The sequence below is a fragment of the Pongo pygmaeus genome, chromosome 8 (genome assembly GCF_028885625.2).
Source record: "Pongo pygmaeus isolate AG05252 chromosome 8, NHGRI_mPonPyg2-v2.0_pri, whole genome shotgun sequence".
Classification (NCBI taxonomy): Eukaryota; Metazoa; Chordata; class Mammalia; order Primates; family Hominidae; genus Pongo; species Pongo pygmaeus.
Window position 1 is genome coordinate 122712451 of NC_072381.2, and position 20604 is coordinate 122733054.

The 20604-nt window shown below is 37.7% G+C and overlaps 1 protein-coding gene across 2 annotated transcripts in view; it reads right to left on the minus strand.

The window, feature by feature from the left end:
• The window catches only part of PDZD8 (PDZ domain containing 8), a 105172-nt gene that overhangs the window by 55817 nt on the left and 28751 nt on the right, over positions 1 to 20604 (minus strand). Inside the window, exon 2 of one of the 2 annotated variants that reach the window (XM_054435922.2) lies at positions 14217 to 14339. The exons of the other annotated variant lie outside the window; for it this stretch is intronic. Within the exon in view, the coding sequence (XP_054291897.1) occupies positions 14217 to 14339 (123 nt within the window). The remainder of the gene's footprint in view (positions 1 to 14216; positions 14340 to 20604) is intronic. 2 annotated transcript variants of the gene reach the window in all.

A 20604-nucleotide genomic window follows, 5' to 3' on the forward strand; every position in this document is an offset into this window, starting at 1 on the left:
TTAGCACAGTCATAGGAAGCTGGATAATAGAATTTCTACCTATTAGCTGAACAGGGAGGAATCTGTGCAGTTGCAGACACTTCTTGTTACACACGGATAAATACATCTGGTATTATAGAGACTCAGGTACAAAAAATTAACAAAAGGCGACTTGGTTAAAATGGGTAGACTTCTAATATAGCTCATTCTTTGATCTATCTGATTTGATTGGCTTGGTTCATGGGGACCTTGGTTAGGGAACATACTCCAAACTCTTCATACTGTCTTTCTGATAGTAGTAGTCTCCCTATGCAATGTATTCTCTCAAATGTTTTGAATGTTTATATGCAGCCATCCGTCAAATGTCAAATGGTCTCTCTTGGCTGGAACAACAAAAACTCAAAGAAATGAGTGACCATGAGGACCCTGTAATCTATGAATGGCATGCTGAAACTGGCAATGCAGAATGATAGAAACTGAAAGTAGCACTAATGCCCTAAGTTTTAGTCAGACTCTCACCTAGGGGTACTAAAGGATCTCACCTAGGTGAGACTGTGACCAAATGGGGGGAATTGTTAAACAAAAATTATGGGAAGCCATTGTTTTGGACTAAGCTCCTGCATTAGGCCCTAACAAAACAGACCAAACCAAAATAGAGTCACTGCAATGTTAAATGCCATATAAGCAAACAGATGCCAAACAGAGTAGTTTTTCCTGAAAACAGGTGATTCCAGTCTACCTGAGTTAGCATAAGTCAGTCCCCTGTGCTTTAACCTTTACCAAGAAGTAACTTATGTTAACCAATCAGGTTTTTTTTCTATTGTTCTGTTTCCTTGTTTCCACCTTACCAAACCTACTGTTCTTTCTGCCATTGCCCAGTGGGAATTTTCATTCTATTTGCAGAACAGAGGCTCTCCTGATTCATGAATCATGAATAAAAGCCAATTCAATCTATAATTAAATGTTATAATTGTCTTTTGACAGGTGTTAGGGTACATGTTGCTTCACATACATTTACTTTTTTCCATGATGAAAATATTTTGTCCAATTATTCTGAATTTGGTTCTACCTTTGAAATGCATATGGCTTTTACTAATTCTGATTTTTAGATTACTTTTTTATTCTGTCACAGAATTATGCAATATTCACATCTTCTCTTTACATTTCTTCTGTTGAAGTATATATAAAGAACTGTAGCCTTTAGTGTATATTCAAATACTGGAAAACACCAACAAATATTATTATCACTCTAATAAAATAATATTAGTGTCTCCTACAAAGGTTAGCTTCACTACACAGAAGCATCTGTCAAATCTGCCAATTTAAGGATTTGTTTTGCTCCAAAACTTATTTCTTGGAAAAAAAAAAGATTTATTTCTTAGGATTTATATAAAGTATAATATGTGCACCAACTTATTTATTTTGTTTGCAAGAATGACTCCCATCACCAAAGTTATACTCAAGACTAACTGTTCAGAATGTGATTGTTTCTCTCCTACAAGTTCCAGATTTGGTTTCTGGGACCTAATTCCATATGTCAGTGCTTCTTGTGCCTGCTTTTGACCTGACATCAATGGATTCCTTCAACCAGCAGTGACTCTATGTTGACTGTCAAGCTTTAATTCTCAGAAGAATTACAATATTCCCCCCTCCCCTGCTTTTTCCTGACTTCTTAAGATCTCTCTTTTTTTTTATTATTATTTTTTTTGGAGACAGGGTCTTGCTTTGTTGCCCAGGCTAGAGTGCAGCACTGTGATCATGGCTCACTGCCGCCTTGACTTCCCAGGCTTAAGCAGTCCTCTCACTTCAGCCTCTGGAATAACTGGGACTACAGGCACGAGCCACCATGCCCAGCTAATTTTTTTTTTCTATGTTTTTGTAGAGAGAAGGTTTCACTATGTTGCCTCAAACTCTCTTTATCAAAAAGTAACTTATGTTAACCAATCAGTCTTTTTTTTTTCCTATTGTTCTATTTCCTTGTTTCTACCTTACCAAACCCACTGTTTTGCCAATGCCCAGTGGGAGTTTTCATTCTATTTGCAGAACAGAAGCTGTCTTAATTCATGAATCATAAATAAAAGCCAATTAGATCTATAATTAAATATAATCCTCCCTCCTCAGCCTCCCAAAGTGTTGGGATTATAGGCGTGGGCCACAGCACCAGGCCTTGACTGATATCTCCTCTTGATATCTGAAAAACATGGAAATTTCTGAAGAAATGCCAGAAAGGAGTTCCCACTGGAAACATGAGTACCAGCCAGTTAGGTGAATACAGACGACATTTGCTTTAATTAGCTTAAGGTGAACTATAATCTCTGCATTTAAACAAAAGGATCACCTTTCATTTCACATTTCTTACAGTTCAATCTTAAACAAAGACAGGCTTTCCATTCAAATTATATAATGACCAGAAGCAAGCAGTAACAATCACTGGCTAATAAATATTTTGCATAAATATAAACAATCAACATGTGTTAAATATGCAAGAAATGAGTATAAATAAATTTCTATTACTACTTCCAAAGGGAAGTCAGTACTACTAAACAAAAAAGCAAAAGAAATTGCCTTTTATCTCTTCTAAATTGCCCTCTATCTCCTGAAACAGCTATTACCTCTGCGAAATTTCTTACCAAGTTCAAAGTATTCTTTTAAAGGCAAAGGTATGTTGAAACCTTCCAGTAAGCATAAATACAAACACCACCTAGAAACATGTTAAGATCGTTTACATGATTAACCCATTTATACCGGAGGTTGAAAAATATTTTTGTGAAAAATCAGACCTTGGTGATGACGTTGAGCAGTAGGACATAAATAACTCCCACAAGCTTAGCGTTCCAATAATGGAACACTAAGTATAAATAGATTAAAGATCAAACCAATGAAAAAAGGAAAGTAATTCCCAATGCTCCTGCTGTAAGAAAGTCATTTCTACAAAGAAAAGTACAAAATGATGGGGCGTGGTGGCTCATGCCTGTAATCCCAGCACTTGGGGAGGCCAAAGTAGGTGAATACATTGAGGCCAGGAATTCAAGACGAGCCTGGGCAACATGGCAAAACTCCATCTCTACAAAAAATACAAAAAGGAGTTGGGCATGGTGGTGTATGCCTGTAGTCCTAGCTACTCGGGAGGCTGAGGTGGGAGGATTGCTTGAGCCTGGTGGGTGGAGGTTGCAGTGAGGCAAGACCAAGACACTGCACTCCAGTCTTGGTGACAGAATGAGACCCTGTCTCAAGAAAGGAAGGAGGGAGGAAGGGAAGGAAGGAAGGAAGCGAGAGAGGGAGGGAGGGAGGGAAAAATCTATTTTTTTTTTCCTTTGGTGACTAAACTTAATTTGAAAGAAAACCCTGCACCTGAAGGGGGTCAAATACCACTTCACCTGTTGTTAAAAGAATCAGGCTTGGTTGACCTTTTATACATGCTCACCTCCTCTCTATATTCCCAACCCCCCTCAGAAACATCCTCATGCAGAACTCAATTTTCCTCAATTTTCATGACTTCCAAATCTAATCTTCAGTCCTCATTTTCCCCCTGCTACCTCTAAAACCCCATGAGTTTGCAGAACACTCCTACAGGGAAATCTAACCATGCCTTACTACTTAAGATATGTAAAATCAAATTCATCTGCCTTTGAAATGAGTACCTCTATTTCCCCGTCCAGTCCTGGAAGGTAACTGTGTCTTGTTCTTTCTATCCTACAACATGCAGAAAATAATCACTACTTGCTGAGCAGATCAATGTCAATGGATACATAACTCTCCTACACTCAGATCCTTTGAGTTCCTTTGCCTCCTCTGCCTATTAACTCATCCATATATTCAGTCACTCACTAAACCCTGTCCTAGTTATCCCATGTGTCCCTTTCTTCCTGTTCCTATTAACACATAGCTATGAGGCATTTACCTCCTCACCTTTAACCCACAACACCTCTTAAATTTGTCTCTGGGGCTTCAATCTCTATATATACAATCTACTCCATAAATATGCAGACTTTTCTTAATATCACCTTCAATAACTTTTCTCTGATTAAAGGATCACCACTGTAACTTCTTTTGCCAGTGAATTTGGCCCTGAGACATCTACACTTCATTCAGACAAGACCTGGAAAATACTTTACAATTCTAATTCTCTTTTATCTTATGGCTCTTTTTCCAATTACCTAACATCTACAATCCATCTAGTTTCCTGAATCTTATCCATGAAGTTTTCCATGGTAGTCTCAATTCAAAAATACTTTTTCCTTGCACTAAGTTTCTATACTACCTATCACTTAAGCCTCAATTCAAATTAGACAGCCTCATATAGTTGACTTATTTATGCATTTGTTTTTGTCTGTTAGCCCTAACTACATTTTAAGTTTCTAGAGGGCAGACACTGAGCTCCACATTTTTTGTATTCATCATAGTACTCAGACAAAATGCATTCACTATTGATGTTGGAATGACTGGTGGTAGTGTGGTGGAAGCGGTAGTGGTGGTGGTAGTAGCAGTAATAGTTGAAGCAGCTAACATTTACTGTAAGGACAATTCTAAGAGCTTTACATTTATTACTTCATTTAATTTTCACAATTACTCAAGGAAATAGGTAATAGTATTACCCCTAATTTATACATTGGAAAACTGAACACAGAGAGGTTGAGTAATATGCCAGACATTACACAGCTAAAAAATGAAAAGTCTGGACTATGTAAATTGAGACAAATGGGTTGAAAAAATTTTGAAAGAAAGAGAAAATAAAGGCAGTTGTCTTTTGGTTAAAATCATAAATGCTACCCGTGAATAAAATACATTAAAAGCACTGATTATCAAAGACGATCCTCTTTTAAATTATTATTTTCTGACCACAGTTCATTTTTGCTGAAGGTATTGTATGAGTGTGTAGCATACCAATACAGCATTTAAAACATTTTGGAGTATGACGTTTTAAAAAAGAGCACTGGTATTATGTCAGCTGTGTTCCTACTTAGTTTTCTTACATTCTTTTACAATTCAGACATCAGAAGAATTAAAGAGCTATATTTTGTAATATGAAACAGTAGTGGAGGTATACAATTACAAAAGAAACAAGGCTATTTTCCAGCATCACAACCTTAGGGAAAAGGATATGGGGAAGAAAAGAGAACCTACATAAACACAGGAGGGAGAAGTTCCAAATTTGGAATCTTTTGAAAAGTCTGCATCTAGTCAAAAACAACCTAATTATATGGAAGATTATTTATGTCCAAGAGAAATGTATAAAAACTAACGGAAAACATCACTCAACTTTTATTTAACTGCATATAGGATGTTAAGTAATTAATAAATGCAACATAGTCTCAAAATCTTTACAGGAACTTGGTTCATCTGGTAGAGTTATGTCTAAATTCACACAGAATTACACAGCTTTAAAGACTTTGAGGAACAATATTCAGCAACAATTCCAAGTAATTCCTCCTGGTGCAACTCTTCCTTTATACAAATTTAAATGTCTTATGCTTGAGCTAATTTCCTCTTATCGCTCCCTCCAAAAAAAACAAAAAAACAAAAAAACAACAAAAAAAAACCCAGAACTTCAGCCTTCAACTAAAAAATACTTCATTATTATACACATTTCTGCATCCCTCGATCTTTCTGAAAAGGTAATTTATTTTAAAAATAATGCCCTGCCCCAAAAAATGTTAAAATTTTCCAAAACCTGAACTTTTAACATAATATAAAAGTTTTCAGAACCAAAATAATTTTTATTCTGTAAGGGTTTTATTTATTTATTTATTTATTTATTTTGAGACTGAGTTCTGCTCTTGTTGCCCAGGCTGGAGTGCAATGGCGCCATCTTGACTCACCGCAACCTCCGCCTCCTGGGTTCAAGTGATTATCCTGCTCAGCCTCCCGAGTAACTGGGATTACAGGCATGTGCCACCACGCCTGGCTAAGTTTTGTATTTTTAGCAGAAACGGGGTTTCTCCATGTTGATCAGGCTGGTCTCGAACTCCCAACCTCAGGTGATCCACCCACCGTGGCCTCCCAAAGTGCTGGGATTACAGGTGTGAATCACCACGCCTGGCCTCTGTAAAGTTTTTTTAAAAAAGGATATGGGCCAGGCGTGGTGGCTCGTGCCTGTAATCTCAGTACTTTGTGGGGCCAAGGCAGGCAGATCACTTGAGGTCAGGAGTTTGAGACCAGCCAGGCCAACATGGTGAAACGCCCGTCTCTACTAAAAATACAAAAATTAGATGGGTGTGGTGGCAGGTACCTGTAATCTCAGCTATTTGAGAAGCTGAGGCAGGAGAATCACTTGAACTTGGTAGGCATATGTTGTGGTGAGCGGAGATTGCACCATTGCACTCCAGCCTGGACAGCAGGACTCTGTCTCAAAAAAAAAAAGAGATATGGAGGCAGAATAAGATAACAGAAAGACTGAGGAACTCTGGAGTTAGACAAAACTAGATTCAAATTCCAGTGGTACTGAGCAAGTAATTTGTGGATCTCAGTTCATCTATAAAATGGATATAACACTAATCTTGTAAAGATGCTCTGAGAGCTGAAAATAATACATGCAGTAAAGTACCCACATATTGCAGATAATAAATAAGTACAACTAATAATACAATTATTTGTAGAGCCATGCCCCAAATATCTTCAGATTTAGCTAGATATTTTTCCTTAAAAAAAATGTCAAAACATTAAAATAAAGGCAGGTAATATAAGAAGCGCCCACATACTAACTACTCAGGAAAAAAGCAAATATTATTATTTAGCCTCATTTGCTTCAGGTGGATTTTTTTAAGTTATATGCAAGCCAAAAATAACCAAACAAATTTAATCAAACTCAATGCTAAAATAAACGGGATTCATAGACAAATGCAAACTGGAAATATTTTGAAGTTATAAATCCTAAAATAGCTCCTCTTGTAAATAAATTTCAAAATTTCATAATATTAACAGCCTTCCCTACAGAACTAAACATTTCACTTTAAAATATGAACATAATGCTATTTAAAGGATTAATTCCCTATTTCTCTCTTCTGTCAAACTTCTACCTTGAAAATGCTTCACCTAATATGTGAATCAAGACCAGATGACAACACTAAAAAAGAATTTAATCACATAATTAAATGATTTTTTTTGCCTTAAAAGATCAATGTAAAACTATGTATTTCTGGTTCCAGAACGATGTCAAGAGTGGTGACACAGTTTTGAGTCTCCCCAAAACCCCCCCATAAAAGGACAAAAAGCAATGAGGAAAACAAAAGCAAAATTCAACAACATGTACAACAAAATGAGGTGGCCAATACTTTAACAGTAGTGAAGTGTCACTCAAATTCTTCCACAGATTGTAATTATAAAAACTGGATAAACAAAATTTTTTATCATATTTAAAGACAATGAAAACCTTCCAAATGTAGACAGAAGCCTGCTTTGAGATTAATATTTCAATTATCAAAAAACTGCAGCTGCAGGCAGGGCACAGGGCTTCATGCCTGTAATCCCAGCACTTTGGGAGTTTGAAGCTGGTGGGCTGCTTGAACCCAGGAGTTTATGACTAGCCTAAGCAACAGGATGAAAACACAAAAAATTTTCTACTTTCTCTACTAAAAACACAAAAAATTAGCCAGGTGTTGGTGTCACATGTCTGTGGTCCCAGCTACTTGGGAGGCTGAGGCAGGAGGATTGCCTGAGTCCAGGAGGTCAAGGCTGTGGTGAGGCATGATCATGTAACTGCACTCCAGCTTGGGTGACAGAGCAAGACCCTGTCTCAAAACAAAACAAAACAAAACAAAACAAAACTGACTCCTAATGTGCTCAGATGTTAGATTTAGCAGATCAAGGCTTCAATGCAGCCATTATATACATATATATATATAGTTCAAAAAACTGACAGAACATTTGTTCAAAGAATTAAATGAAAACATAATGAGTGAACAGATAGGAAATATCAACATAGAAATGAGAACTATACAAAACAGAAATTCTAGAGCCAAACAGTATAATAAATGAGATTAAAAATTCACTAGATGAGCTCAACAGAAAACTGGAGATAGGAGAAGACTCAGTGAACCTGAAATTAGATCATGTGAATTACTCAATCCAAAGTATACAGAGAAAAAGAATTTAAAGAAACAAACAAATAAACAAGCAAACAAACCAAACCTCAGGGGACCTATGGGAAAATGAAACAGCCCAACATAATATGTAATTTAGAATGAGAGGTGGAAAAAAAAGGCCAAAACAATTGAAAAAAAAATAGCCCAAGCTCCCAAATTTGGTTGTAAACATTAATTAATATATCCAAGAAGCTAACTGAAATGGAAGCAGGAAAAAACACAAAGAAAGCTCCCTTAGACATGGTCTAAGTGCTGAAAGCCAAACATAAAGTAAAAGGTTGGAAAGCAGCCAGAGAAAAACAACATGTTACATATGGAGGAAGAATAAAATAAGTTGCTGACTTCTCATCAGAATATGGGATTGACATAGCCAAAGTGCTGAAGGAACAGATGAAAGGAAAATAAATTTCCAGGTAAGCAAAAAATGAAATAATTTTTTGCCAGCAGACCTACATAACAAGAAGCGCTAAAAGAAGTTCTGCAGGGTAAAGGGAAGGAATACCAGATGACAATTTTGATATAAAAGAAAAAATAAAGGGCAACAGAAATGGTAAATATACAGTAAATGTAAAAACAACCCATCACTACCAAAGTTTGTTCTTCTTTTAATTTCTTTAAAGGACAAATACAGTTTAAGGCAAAAATAACACCACTGATGGTTTAATAACCTATATACCATCTGTATATCTTTTTGTGTAGTTCTGGGTTTGCAGAAGCATATTAATACTCTACATATTTAAAAGCAAAAATCAGTAAGGATGAAGAAAAGTAGGAGTGGGGGGAGACTAAATCTGAAAGCAATCTGAAACAAACTCAACTATATTTTAAATAAACACCATAATCACACCAAAGAGGAAAAATAAGTCTAAATAATTTAAGAACACAGTACTTGACCCCACATTTCCTCAATCTTGGGCAGGGTAAGGGAGAATTACAAAGGAATCCTGAACTCTTTGTATTATGTTTTTTGTACTTGTATGGACAATGCATTCTGAAACTAATTAAGATTATTATAGGACTGAGCAAATGAATAAAAGTGCCGATGTTGTTGAGAGCCATGAAGTAAGAATTGAAGGAAGAACCAAAGCAAGGAACAATTCCATAAGGATGAACTAGAATTGGAGGTACAGGTTTGCGCATTCTTTATCCAAAATGCTTAGGACCATGAGTGTTTCAGATTTTGGAATATTTGCTTACATTTAATGAGATATCTTGAAGATGAGACCCAAGTCTAAACACAAAATTAATTTGTTTCATATACACTTTATAGCCTGAAGGTAATTTTATACAAAAATATTGTTTCCTGCATGAAACAAAGTTTGTGTACAGTGAACCATCAGAAAGCAAAGGTGTCAGGTGTGTATTTTCCACTTGTGGCATCATGTCAGCACTGAAGAACACTCAGATTCTGGAGCATTTGGGATTTCAAATTTTTCAGATTAAGGTTGCTCAACCTGTATTGGATGAACTCATGATTTCTAAATTATGTATGTGTATGTATGTGTAAGTATTGATACATGAATATATTTCCTAAGTGTCCTCTGAAGAGGTCTACGAATATATGAAGTAGCAATAAACACACCCAACATTCAGATCTTGGTTTCTATTAATAATACCATCCTTTACTAAAATGAACTAGGCAGCTAGTCATGGTGGTACATGCCTGTAGTCTCAGCTAAAAATAAAAAGAATTCGGGTTCTTTGGAAAAATAGTTGTTCTGGGACCGTGGCAGAGAAGATAGAAGATAAATGCAGAACAGCTTGTTATATCAGAAAGTAATGAAGTCTCAAAAAAAAAAGACAAAAAAAAAGATGGGGTCGTATCACACACAGGATCCATCTTGAGGGGGTTCCTACTGGCCAAATCTGAGACAATTTAGACACCAAAATAATTAAGGACAGTAAAGAATTATAACCATTGAGAATAATAAAAATTCATGGGTCAATGGTGACAATAAACTAAGAATAAGGGAAGACTCTTGGTAACAGAATAGAACGTCAACTGCTGTGGTTTTCTGTATTTGTGTTATATTTAACATTTAAAACTTAAAAAAAAAAAAATGTAATATTGAAATCCAGTGACACAAAACACCCTAGCTGGGCATGGTGGCAGGCGCCTGTAGTCCCAGCTACCTGGGAGGCTGAGGCAGAAGAATGGCGTGAACCCAGGAGGCGGAGCTTGCAGTGAGCAGAGATTGTGTCACTGCACTCCAGCCTGGGCTACAGAGTGAGACTCCAGCTCAAAAAAAAAAAAAAAAAAAAAAAAAAAAGTAAGATCTAACTAATCCATAAAGTTTCCTTTGTTGTCTTAGCTGCCAGAAAATTGATCTGTTTTCCATGTTTTTGATCTAATATATCTTCTGCTTAAGTACACATGGTTACATGTTTTCTTTGCAAAATATCTCAAATATCTTCTATCCTTTAAGATAGAAGATAGGCTATAAATTATAAATTTAAAAATAATCATCTTAACCATCTGATTGCAACACTAATGTGAAATCATTTCATCTAATAGCAGTACGACAAACAGCCATTGCATTCATCTGTGGTTAAAAAAAATCAGCTTTCATCAACTCAAAAAAACATGCAATTGTTCAGAATGACTGCTTTTTAAAAAATACTTGACAAAAGCAAAATGTGAAAACCAATTTTTACACATAATACTGCCTTTCCACCCTCAAGCTATTGCTTGGGAAATGCAAAACAGTATTTTGGATAATTAGGAAAGAACCTCCTTTTACAATATGAGACCTTTTTAAATTAATAAAATTCAAATTCCAATTCTCACAAACAAATATGCAAGAAAAAACATGCCGTTTTTTCTTCACAGACACTGCAATGATTATCTTGAGACATAATAATAGAAGCTACATCTACTGTAGGCATCTTATGTGGTAGGCACTGTGGGTAGTTACCTATCTCTGATTACAATTACCAGCAAGACAGCTCCCTTGCCCATTTTACAGATGTGTAACTTGCCTAGTGACACTATATAAGGGCATATGGCTAGACTGAATTCAGTGCTTTCTATAACTCAAAAGTCTATGTTATTCCACTTTATATGAAGTAATATGCATTTTTTTTGGTCCTTCTTCCGAAAAGAAAGCACAGTTATTTGTGCTTTCATTTTCTCTAGTGCCTCTTTTTGCTTCAGGAATTAGAATTAAAACACACAAGCTGAATTTATATTCAAAATGAGATTAACAATTGAAATAAAAATGCTTAGGTTACAATAATATGTCCTCTTTAGTTTGAATCCTATAAACTTAAAATCTACCTGAACAGAGTTTTCTGTTTTTATACTAAGAGAAAAGTTTACAAGAAAAACAATAATGTAAGTTTTTAACGGAAAGAATGTTAGGACTTAATACGAAGACAAAAAAGCAGGAATGAGTTGAGACTTATTCTCGCCTTCATACACAAATAATCCTTAAACTATGTAAACAATAACACAGTACCACAACACTGAGTAACTTTTACATGCTTGGATTTGTAAAAATGGTGCAAGGAAATCTCTTTAGATAGTGTACTTGTTCCCAAGATGAATCTATCACTTGGGGAAAGGTGCTGGCTATATAACCTAAGCCGACAGTTACATAACTTAAGAACAGACATTAAAAAAACTATTTTTCCATGTTTTTCCCTTCAGCCTAAATTATGTACTCTCTAAAAATACTGGACCTTAATTTTTGGCCAGGTGATAAATAAAACAACATAAACAAGTTTATAGTGAATAGCTGGGCTATCACCTTGACCCCTGTCCATCATCATCAACCCAGTTCCTTCCCTGTATACCCCGTAAAAATTCTTATTGGTTTCTCACTTATCCTTTCAGAGATTTATTACACAGTTCCTTATTAAAATAAAGTTGGTTACAGGTACTTCACACATTCTAATGCTTTTCTTTTCATTTATCTCAACTTAACATGACCTAAAGAATGTCTGGCTATACTTTCTCAATGCCTTACATGCAGTCTTTGATTCCTGTGGCAAGGCTGTAAGTGAGCAGTACTGCAGGTAAAGCAAAAATGTGGTGAGCAAAGCTGACACCAAAGCTAGTGGTTAAATAGCTGCAAGCTAACAGACAATAATCAATACCTAACCCCACCAGCAACATTAAAGCAAATGAACTAGTATTTTCTAAATACCTAGCATAGTACCTATTATATCTATTTTACTGTACACTGCAGTTCCTTTTACAAAATAGACAACATATTTAGTCTTTTTTTGATTTTAAAAAAAAGGGATTCTTTGTCTACCAGGCTTTCTAACATAATGATACACAATTCTGAGTCATCCTAGACTTAACAAAAAAAAAAAAAAAAAAAAGATTAAGTATATTATTAGTATACTCAAAACTAACCTAACCATTAGCAAGGACACAAATGTATTAGATATAAAATATAACCTGTGTGCTCAAGTACTTAATTGTATTATGGGTTGGAAATAAAAATAAAAGTCATATGTACCAAGTAAGTGGTACAAACAAGTGTCAAAGTAATGTAGCCGGAGGATAGTACACTTGTACTTGGAATGATCAGAAGACACATTAAGAAGGTAGCTTTTGAGCCAAACCAAGAAAGGTTGGCTTCATGGAGCAGAGAAGGGTGCCAAGAAAGCAGCAGCTAGTCAACACAATGGGCTTGGTGCTTTAAAATATTTAAGTAGGGAATGGCAAACTACAGCTTATGGTCTAAATTCAGTCCATTGCCTGTTTTGTATAACCTGTGGGCTACCAATGGTTTCTATGTTTTTAAATGGTTGAAAAGTATCAAAATAATATTATATAACATGAAAATTACGAAATTCATATACAAAGTTTTACTGGCACACAGCCACATTTGTTCATTTACATATTGTCTGTGACTGCTTCTGTACTGCAAGGCAGAGTTGTATAGTTGCAACAGAGACCATGTGAATCACAGCCTAAAATGTACTATCTGGCCCCTTAGAGAAAAAGTCTGCCAACACCTTGCCTTGGGAAGGCCTATGTAGCTGAAGCACTATGAATGAGGGGCTGGGCGGAGGATGGTGAGACTGAAGCTGGAGAGCTAAGAGGAACATGTGTGTCATGGTGAGGATTTGGGTCCACATCCTAAGAGTAATGGGGAAGCTGTTAAAGAGTTTTAAGTAGGAGACTGACAATTAGATTTGCATTTTGAAAAGATCATGCTGGTTGTTATATTTGGGACCAGAGGACTAGGAGATATGAAGGCTAGTATAGTAAGTAGTTCAAGCAAGATATGAATATAGCTTAAACTTTGGTGCTGGCAAAGTAAAACAAGGAGGCTAGGCAAGATTATTTCTGAGATCGCTTCCAGTTCTAAAACGCTAAAAAGCCACAGTGGTTCAAAGTCTAGTTTTGCAGCTTTCCTGAGTGTTTCCAATTATCACAAACAATTCTCAAAACCGTTTTGCTAGGTGACAAAGATTCTTTGCCAGGCCAAACTTTATTGAGGTTTCTGAGTCTTCTGCTAGGCCCATCTGTCCTGTTTCAGCAAAGAACTCTGCGAAGTCAGTTTAGCAAGAAACCCCTATCCTTGATATCTGATCGTCCTTTACCATCCTCTATGATGTCTGATCACCCTGGACTGTTTTTAGCAAGAATCCTGTTAGGTCAGTTTAGCCAAAATCCCCTTTACCCTTGATGTTTCCTCTTAGTAAGTTTCCTTCCACTGATCCCACATTGCTTCTTGGCTGTAAATTTCTACCTGCCCATGCTGTATTCAGAGTTGAGCCCAATCTCTCACCCACTTCAAGACCTCACTGCCGTGGCTGCTATACTTATCATGATGGTCCTGAATAAAGACTTCCTTACTCTGCTTTAACAAGTATCATTGAGTAATTTTCTCTTTAACATAGGAACAGCTCCCCAATAGGTAGAATAAGTTAAAAATAAGCCAACAGAGCATTATGCATCTAAATAGTGTCAGAATGACTACAGAATAAATGCCCCTCCCTCCATTAAAACACTTTCTAAAATATGATTTATATTTGTTAAAGTTAGAAAGGGCTTTTATGATATTAAATTTACAATTAAAGAATTTACAGGTAAATAACATAATTTAAATGAACACACAACACAAATACTGCTTAGGAACATTTTCACTGCACTGTTTTTCCCATAACTTAGTAATGACAAAACAAAGAACATACCTGTTACATTCTAACAATGTAACTTTAAGACGGCCTTCAGTAAGTGCCCATTGTTGTATATGGATATGCTCTTCATCTTCTTCAAATCCTTGCAAGGTCTGGTATGGAAAAAACGGCTTAAACCTGACAAAAGTAAAGATAAGTCTAAATGTCTGAATAATGAACACCACAGTTTAAAGCATAACAAAACCCACCTGTACAAAAACACAAAGCAAAATGAACACCTAATACTACATGTGCTCTACAAAACCAAAGCTTACCACACTCCCCCATAACTGGCAGCAAATGGTGCCTTCGCTATGGCACCCATAAGTCTTGGCTTTTTGGTATGCCCCCATTGATAAGGCAAGAGAGAACAAAGAAAAGAAAAACCTAGAGGCAGCAAGTAGGCCATTAAGTTTAGGTGGGGCAGGAGAGAGACTGTTTGTGAACCAGATGGGAAGAGTGTTCCTACAGTACAAGATCAAAATTCAGAACGCATGTTCCATGGAAATAACATACAGTCCCCTTGGTATCCATGTGGGATTGGTTCCAGTACTTCCTAAGGATACCAAAATCCAAGGATGCTCAAGTCTCTAATATAAAATGGCCCAGTATCTGCATTATACACATTCTCCCATATGTTTTGAATAATCTCTAGATTACTTATAATACCAAATACAATGTAAATGTTATGTAAATAGTTGTTAAGACTATATTGTTCAGAGAATAATGACAAGGTAAAAAGTCTGTACATGTTCAGTGCAGGTGAAATTTTTAAAAAATATTTTCAATCCACAGTTGTTTGAATCCACGGATGTGGAACCCACGGATGTGGAGCCCACGAATACAGAGAGCTGACTCTAATAGACAGTGATTAGTACGTGATAAAGATGACTGTAATAGCAACATCAACAACAATTAACACAGCAGAGGTATTCATTAGAGATGTTTACTATTTGCCAGGCAGTATGCTAAGTGCTTTTTACATGCCTTATCTTATTTAATGCTCACAACCCTGAAGAGGGCAATATTACTGGCTCCTCTCTCCAGATGAAAAAAATGAAGCTTAGGAAGGTTAACAAGTTTGTTCAATTTTACAAAGTGAATGGCAAAACCAGAATTCAAGCTAGTCTGATTCCAAAGTCCAACTACATCTCCGTTACCTATGAATTATTCAGGCATTCATATACTCATCACTAATATTGTTGTTTTTATGGAGAAGTTTGTGCTGAGTTATAAACTGTAGGTTTTAAAAAACTTTTAATTTAAAACACAACTCATACTCCTCCATTAAAGCTAAAGAAAAAGAAAATGAAAGAAAATGGGGCATAAAGCCCTATGGTTTTCAATTCACCCTACACATTGTCACTAGCCATGATATCTACTTGCTCAGAAAGTTTTAGTGGCTTCTTACTGACCATACACACACACACACACACACACACACACACACACACGGTCAAAAGTTCTTGGTTTCACATTTAAGGTCCACCACAATTAATGTTCCTTTTTTATTTTTATTTTTATCTTTTCTTGAGACAACAGTCTTGCTCTGTCGCCCAAGCTGGAGTGCAGTGGCACGATCTTGGCTCACTGCAACCTCTGCCTCCTTGATTCAAGCTATTCTCTTGCCTCAGCCTCCCAAGTGGCTGGGATTACAGGCATGCACCACTACACGTGGATGATTTTTGTATTTTTAGTAGAGATGGGGTTTTGCCACGTTGGCCAGACCAGTCTTGAACTGCTGACCTCAAGTGATCTGCCCGCCTCGGCCTCCCACATGGCCTCCCAAAGTGCTGGGATTACAGGCCTGAGCCACCACACCCAGACCACAATTAATCTTTCTAATCATATATTCCCTTAATATCAACATTCCAATCTAGAAAGTCACCTCATATGCCCAGAAGACACTATGAATATTCCTGCCTTCAGGCCTTTCATACCAACTGGAGGTTTTCCCAAATTCCTCAAAGCCTGTCCAAATCCTCCCCTCTTTCGCACTCGGCCATACATGCTGCTTTCACTCTTCTCTATCTTGCAGTCATCTAAATTGCTGTGCATTTATGCCTTAAAATGTCAAATATGACTTAGTCTCACAATTCTCTGCATCCATCATCACATACCTGACGGGATGTTTCACACACTATCAGGATTTGAGTATGTGTTGCGCTGATTTACAAACAGTTAACACTAAAACTGAAAGAAACACTTAAAAAATATCAATAGCCTACTATAGTTTACACTGAAAGATACTAATAGAGGGGGTTAAATGCTGTTTTATGTTTTCCCAGTAAATAAGATTAAAGAAAAAAATTTTAGGGAAATGTTAAGTAGGGACACAGGCGATGCTCAGTGCTTTTCTCCTGTTTCTAAACTAGTATGGAAAACAGAAAGCCCCGTGAGTTTCTCCCAACTAAAACGCTAATTTGCATTTGAAGTCATTTGATTCAGAAAGACTGGCACCAAATTTTTAGAGGGGAAAAAAAACTAGTATCTAAATTTATATCAATATAATGTTGTAGCTGGGTGCTTTTAACACACAGTCCTTATGACTCCTGAAAAACATATAACTCTGTTACTTTGTAAAAAAATTATAATCATCATATACACTAGAAACTTTGAATAATCCAAGTTAGCTAAATCACAACTGCTCTAAGAACCAGCTTTTCTTGTCAAATATACAGTTGAAATTCAATAAAAAAATTTCTCACAGGAGTATGAGTTGAATGTTAAATGGAGTAAAGTCTAATTTGGGTTTAGTAATGCTCAGGGGGTTTTGCTAAGAGTGTTTATGCGCAAAAATAATCTAAAATCAGAACAATGTATTCCATTTTAAATGAATATACTAAACGGTGGGATAAAGCATGAACATGTTCGGCAAGCCAATAAATAGAATCCACACATTAACATTCTCTAAGAACATTTGGTTTCCAGAACTTCTAAGTCCAAGTCTTTAAGTATCCCAAACCCATAAAGAATCCAAACAATGAAGTGGGCTACCTCTATCACTTTCTTTTATCTTCCTATTCCATCATATGATCTTTCTTCAAAATCCATTAGTCTTTATGTCCTAATTAACCTATTAACTCAAAAATGTCAGTTTTCTCACTCAGGCTTCCCCCCAAAATAGTCTTAACAAACTACCTGTACTTCCTCCTGTAGAAAACTTAAAAACCCAAACTAGGAAGATCGACTTTAAGGATGACAGTATGAAGAGCCCTGCTGATCTGCTCCCCAGTGAAATTCATGAAAATTATTTTAAACCAAAACATTTACAGCCTCTGGAAATGGTCTTAAGAGCAAACAGCAAATTTTAAAAATCTACTTAAGAAAATCTACGACAATTTGATAAGAAAGCCAAGTCTGTGGTGTTTGAACCCTGTTTCCCCAACAAGCTCAGGGTGGCAGATACTCCACGCTAGACTTCTTTATTTTTTATTTTTTATTTTTTTGAAACGGAGTCTCGATCTGTCGCCCAGGCTGGAGTGCAATGGCACGATCTCGGCTCACTGCAAGCTCTACCTCCCGGGTTCATGCCTTTCTCCTGCCTCAGCCTCTTGAGTAGCTGGGACTACAGGCGCCCGCCACCACACCTGACTATTTTTTTGTATTTTTAGTAGAGATGGGGTTTCACCGTGTTAGCCAGGATGGTCTCGATCTCCTAACCTCGTGATCCACCCGCCTCGGCCTCCCAAAGTGCTGGGATTACAGGCGTGAGCCACCGCACCCAGCCACTGCACGCTAGACTTCTATTGCCAGGAACACAGGGCTCCCTCATCCCACAGCTCTCATTTGGTGGGCTTTCTCCCTGGGAGGAGGAGGCTAGGAACATTTCTCATCTAGCCTCCAGTCACCTGTTACTTCCAGGCAAGTTCAGTCAAGAGGAGGGGGCTTCCTTCATTGACCCAGCCCCGACTCATAGAATGGAGGGTCTACCTTGGGCACACAACACTGAGAATACTGGAGCCCTGACTGTCTTGCCCTGGCTCATGAGGAAGTGGTTCCATAGTGGGAAAGGCAAGCCAAGAGGACATCAGGCTACTCCATCCCCAATTTAGCACTCAGCTCCTAGAGCTGTCGTATCACCCAGAGAGAAGCCTGCAGTAGTCTTCACCCCTAGCTCCAGAGACCTGGTTCTGATTATTTTGCTAAGGGGAAAAGGAAAGGGAGAGGCAAGTCAGAAAACAGATTCTCCCAATCTCTTCCCAAAGGAATTAATTTCATTTACAATGTCTGTGAAGAAGCTCAAACCTAAAGGCACTATCAAGAACAATGGAGGTTGTGGTGAAAAGCACATGTCTTCCTTCATGGATTTAAGGAAGACATATCCTAGGCTGCAGGCTGCTGTGCTCCTAGTAGAGAAACAGGAAATCAGATAGCTGGGAGGAGCCCTCCTGGGGTGAGAGCAAATATCAAACACTTACCCAAGAAACTATTCCTGAAGGAGGCACAATTTGATTGGAATAGTTTGTAGAACAAGTTATGCCCCTGGGTGCTGTTAAAAGCAATGAGAGTTAACACTAGTGGGCGGGGTGGGGGGGGGGGGCGGGGTGAGTGGGGTGGGTGTACTGTACTAAAATAATCCAGGCAGTCAACCTAAAAACAGACAAGCAAATATCAAGCTCTGGGTAAGGGGAGACCAGTATCTAAGTTTGCTACAATATATTATCTAAAGTGTCTGGTTTCCAAGAAAAAGTTATGAGACATACAAAGAAACAGACAAGTATGACCCATACAGCAAAAAACAAAGAAAAAACAAAACAAAACAAACAAAAAAACACACACTGCCTGTGAGAAGGACCAGATGTTAGATTTAACAGAAAAAGATTCAAAATTTGTAGAAACCAAAGTTCTTATTTACAGAGGAAGCCTTCAGGTAGTAGGCTTCAGAGAGAATAGGCTGTAAAACGTTTCGTATCAGACTTAAAGTCTATGTCCATGTTAAATATGTCTCCATAAATATGTTCATGGAAAAAGACATGATTAAAGAACTATAGGGGTTCGGCTATAGGGGTTCGGCCAGGCGCGATGGCTCACGCCTGTAATCCCAGCACTTTGGGAGGCCGAGGCGGGCAGATCACCTGAGGTCAGGAGTTCGAGACCAGCCTGACCAATATGATGAAATCCCGTCTCTACTAAAAATATAAAAATTAGCTGGGCGTGGTGGCATGCGCCTGTAATCCCAGCTACTCGGGAGGCTGAGACAGGAGAATCGCTTGAACCTGGGATGCGGAGGTTGCAGTGAGCTGAGATCGCACTCCAGCCTAGGCAACAAGAGCGAAACTCCGTCCAAAAAAAACAATAGGGCGGTATTATGACAATGTTACATTAAATAGAGCATACCAATAAAGAGACAGGAATTGTAAAAAAAGAAACTATGAACCAAAAAATAAATTCGAAGGGCCCCCCCAACCATCTGATTGGACTTCCTCCTCAGCCAGGGCACTCTTAAAATTTAATCTAAAAGAATGGTTCAAGCCATGACGGCAAAGGGGGGTCGGATATGCCAGAGATGCCTCATTATACCCCTCCAGCATTAATAATACAGAAGTTATTAATAAGCAATTTTTAGGCAGCTAGAAAGGGTGAAAGTTCTCGGTGGAATTTTCCTTTAATAAAAAGCAGCCCCCAAATCATTTCTTCTCTAACAGAAAGCAGCCACAGAAGTCAGGCATAATATGCAAACTAGGAGCTTTTATATGTAAATACCAGCAGCTGTACCTGGAAGCCAGGCACATTCAATATGGTGTCTCCTCCCCACTTTTCCTTGTCTCCTGCCCTCTTTTCCACTTTTAGGGTTTCCTGGCAGCCTCCTGGTAAAACCACGTACAGGCATCATGGCCGTCGCCAGGTGGAGGCCTCATTTGTATAATAAAAGGCTAGGGTGGGAGGGCCAGTCTTTTCGGGGCTATGTAAGTAGCACACCTGGTCAACCCAATCCCCTGAGCCCTATGTATATCAATCACTGACCCCTCAAGCCTCTGTACAAAACCGATTGATTTCCACTGTAAATCAGAGACCCTCTTTTGGGCGACCCACTTTCTTAGCATGAGGAAGCTTTTTCTCTCTCTTTTCTTTTTCTATTAAACTTTCCTCTCCTAAACCCACCCCTCGCGTGTGTCCCTGTCCTGAATTCTTTCTCCACCAAGACCAAGGACCAGGGTATATACCCCAGACAATGGAGCTGTTTCATTAACATCAACACAGACGTAGGACAGGCCTCATTATACTCCTCCAGCATTAACATGGACACAGACTTTAAGTCTGATAAGAAATGTTTTACAACCTATTCTCTCTGAAGCCTACTACCTGAAGGCTTCCTCTGTAATAAATAAGAATGCTGGTCTCCACAATTCTTTATCTTAATCCAGACATTCCTTTCTATTGATCCCAGGTTTTAGATAAA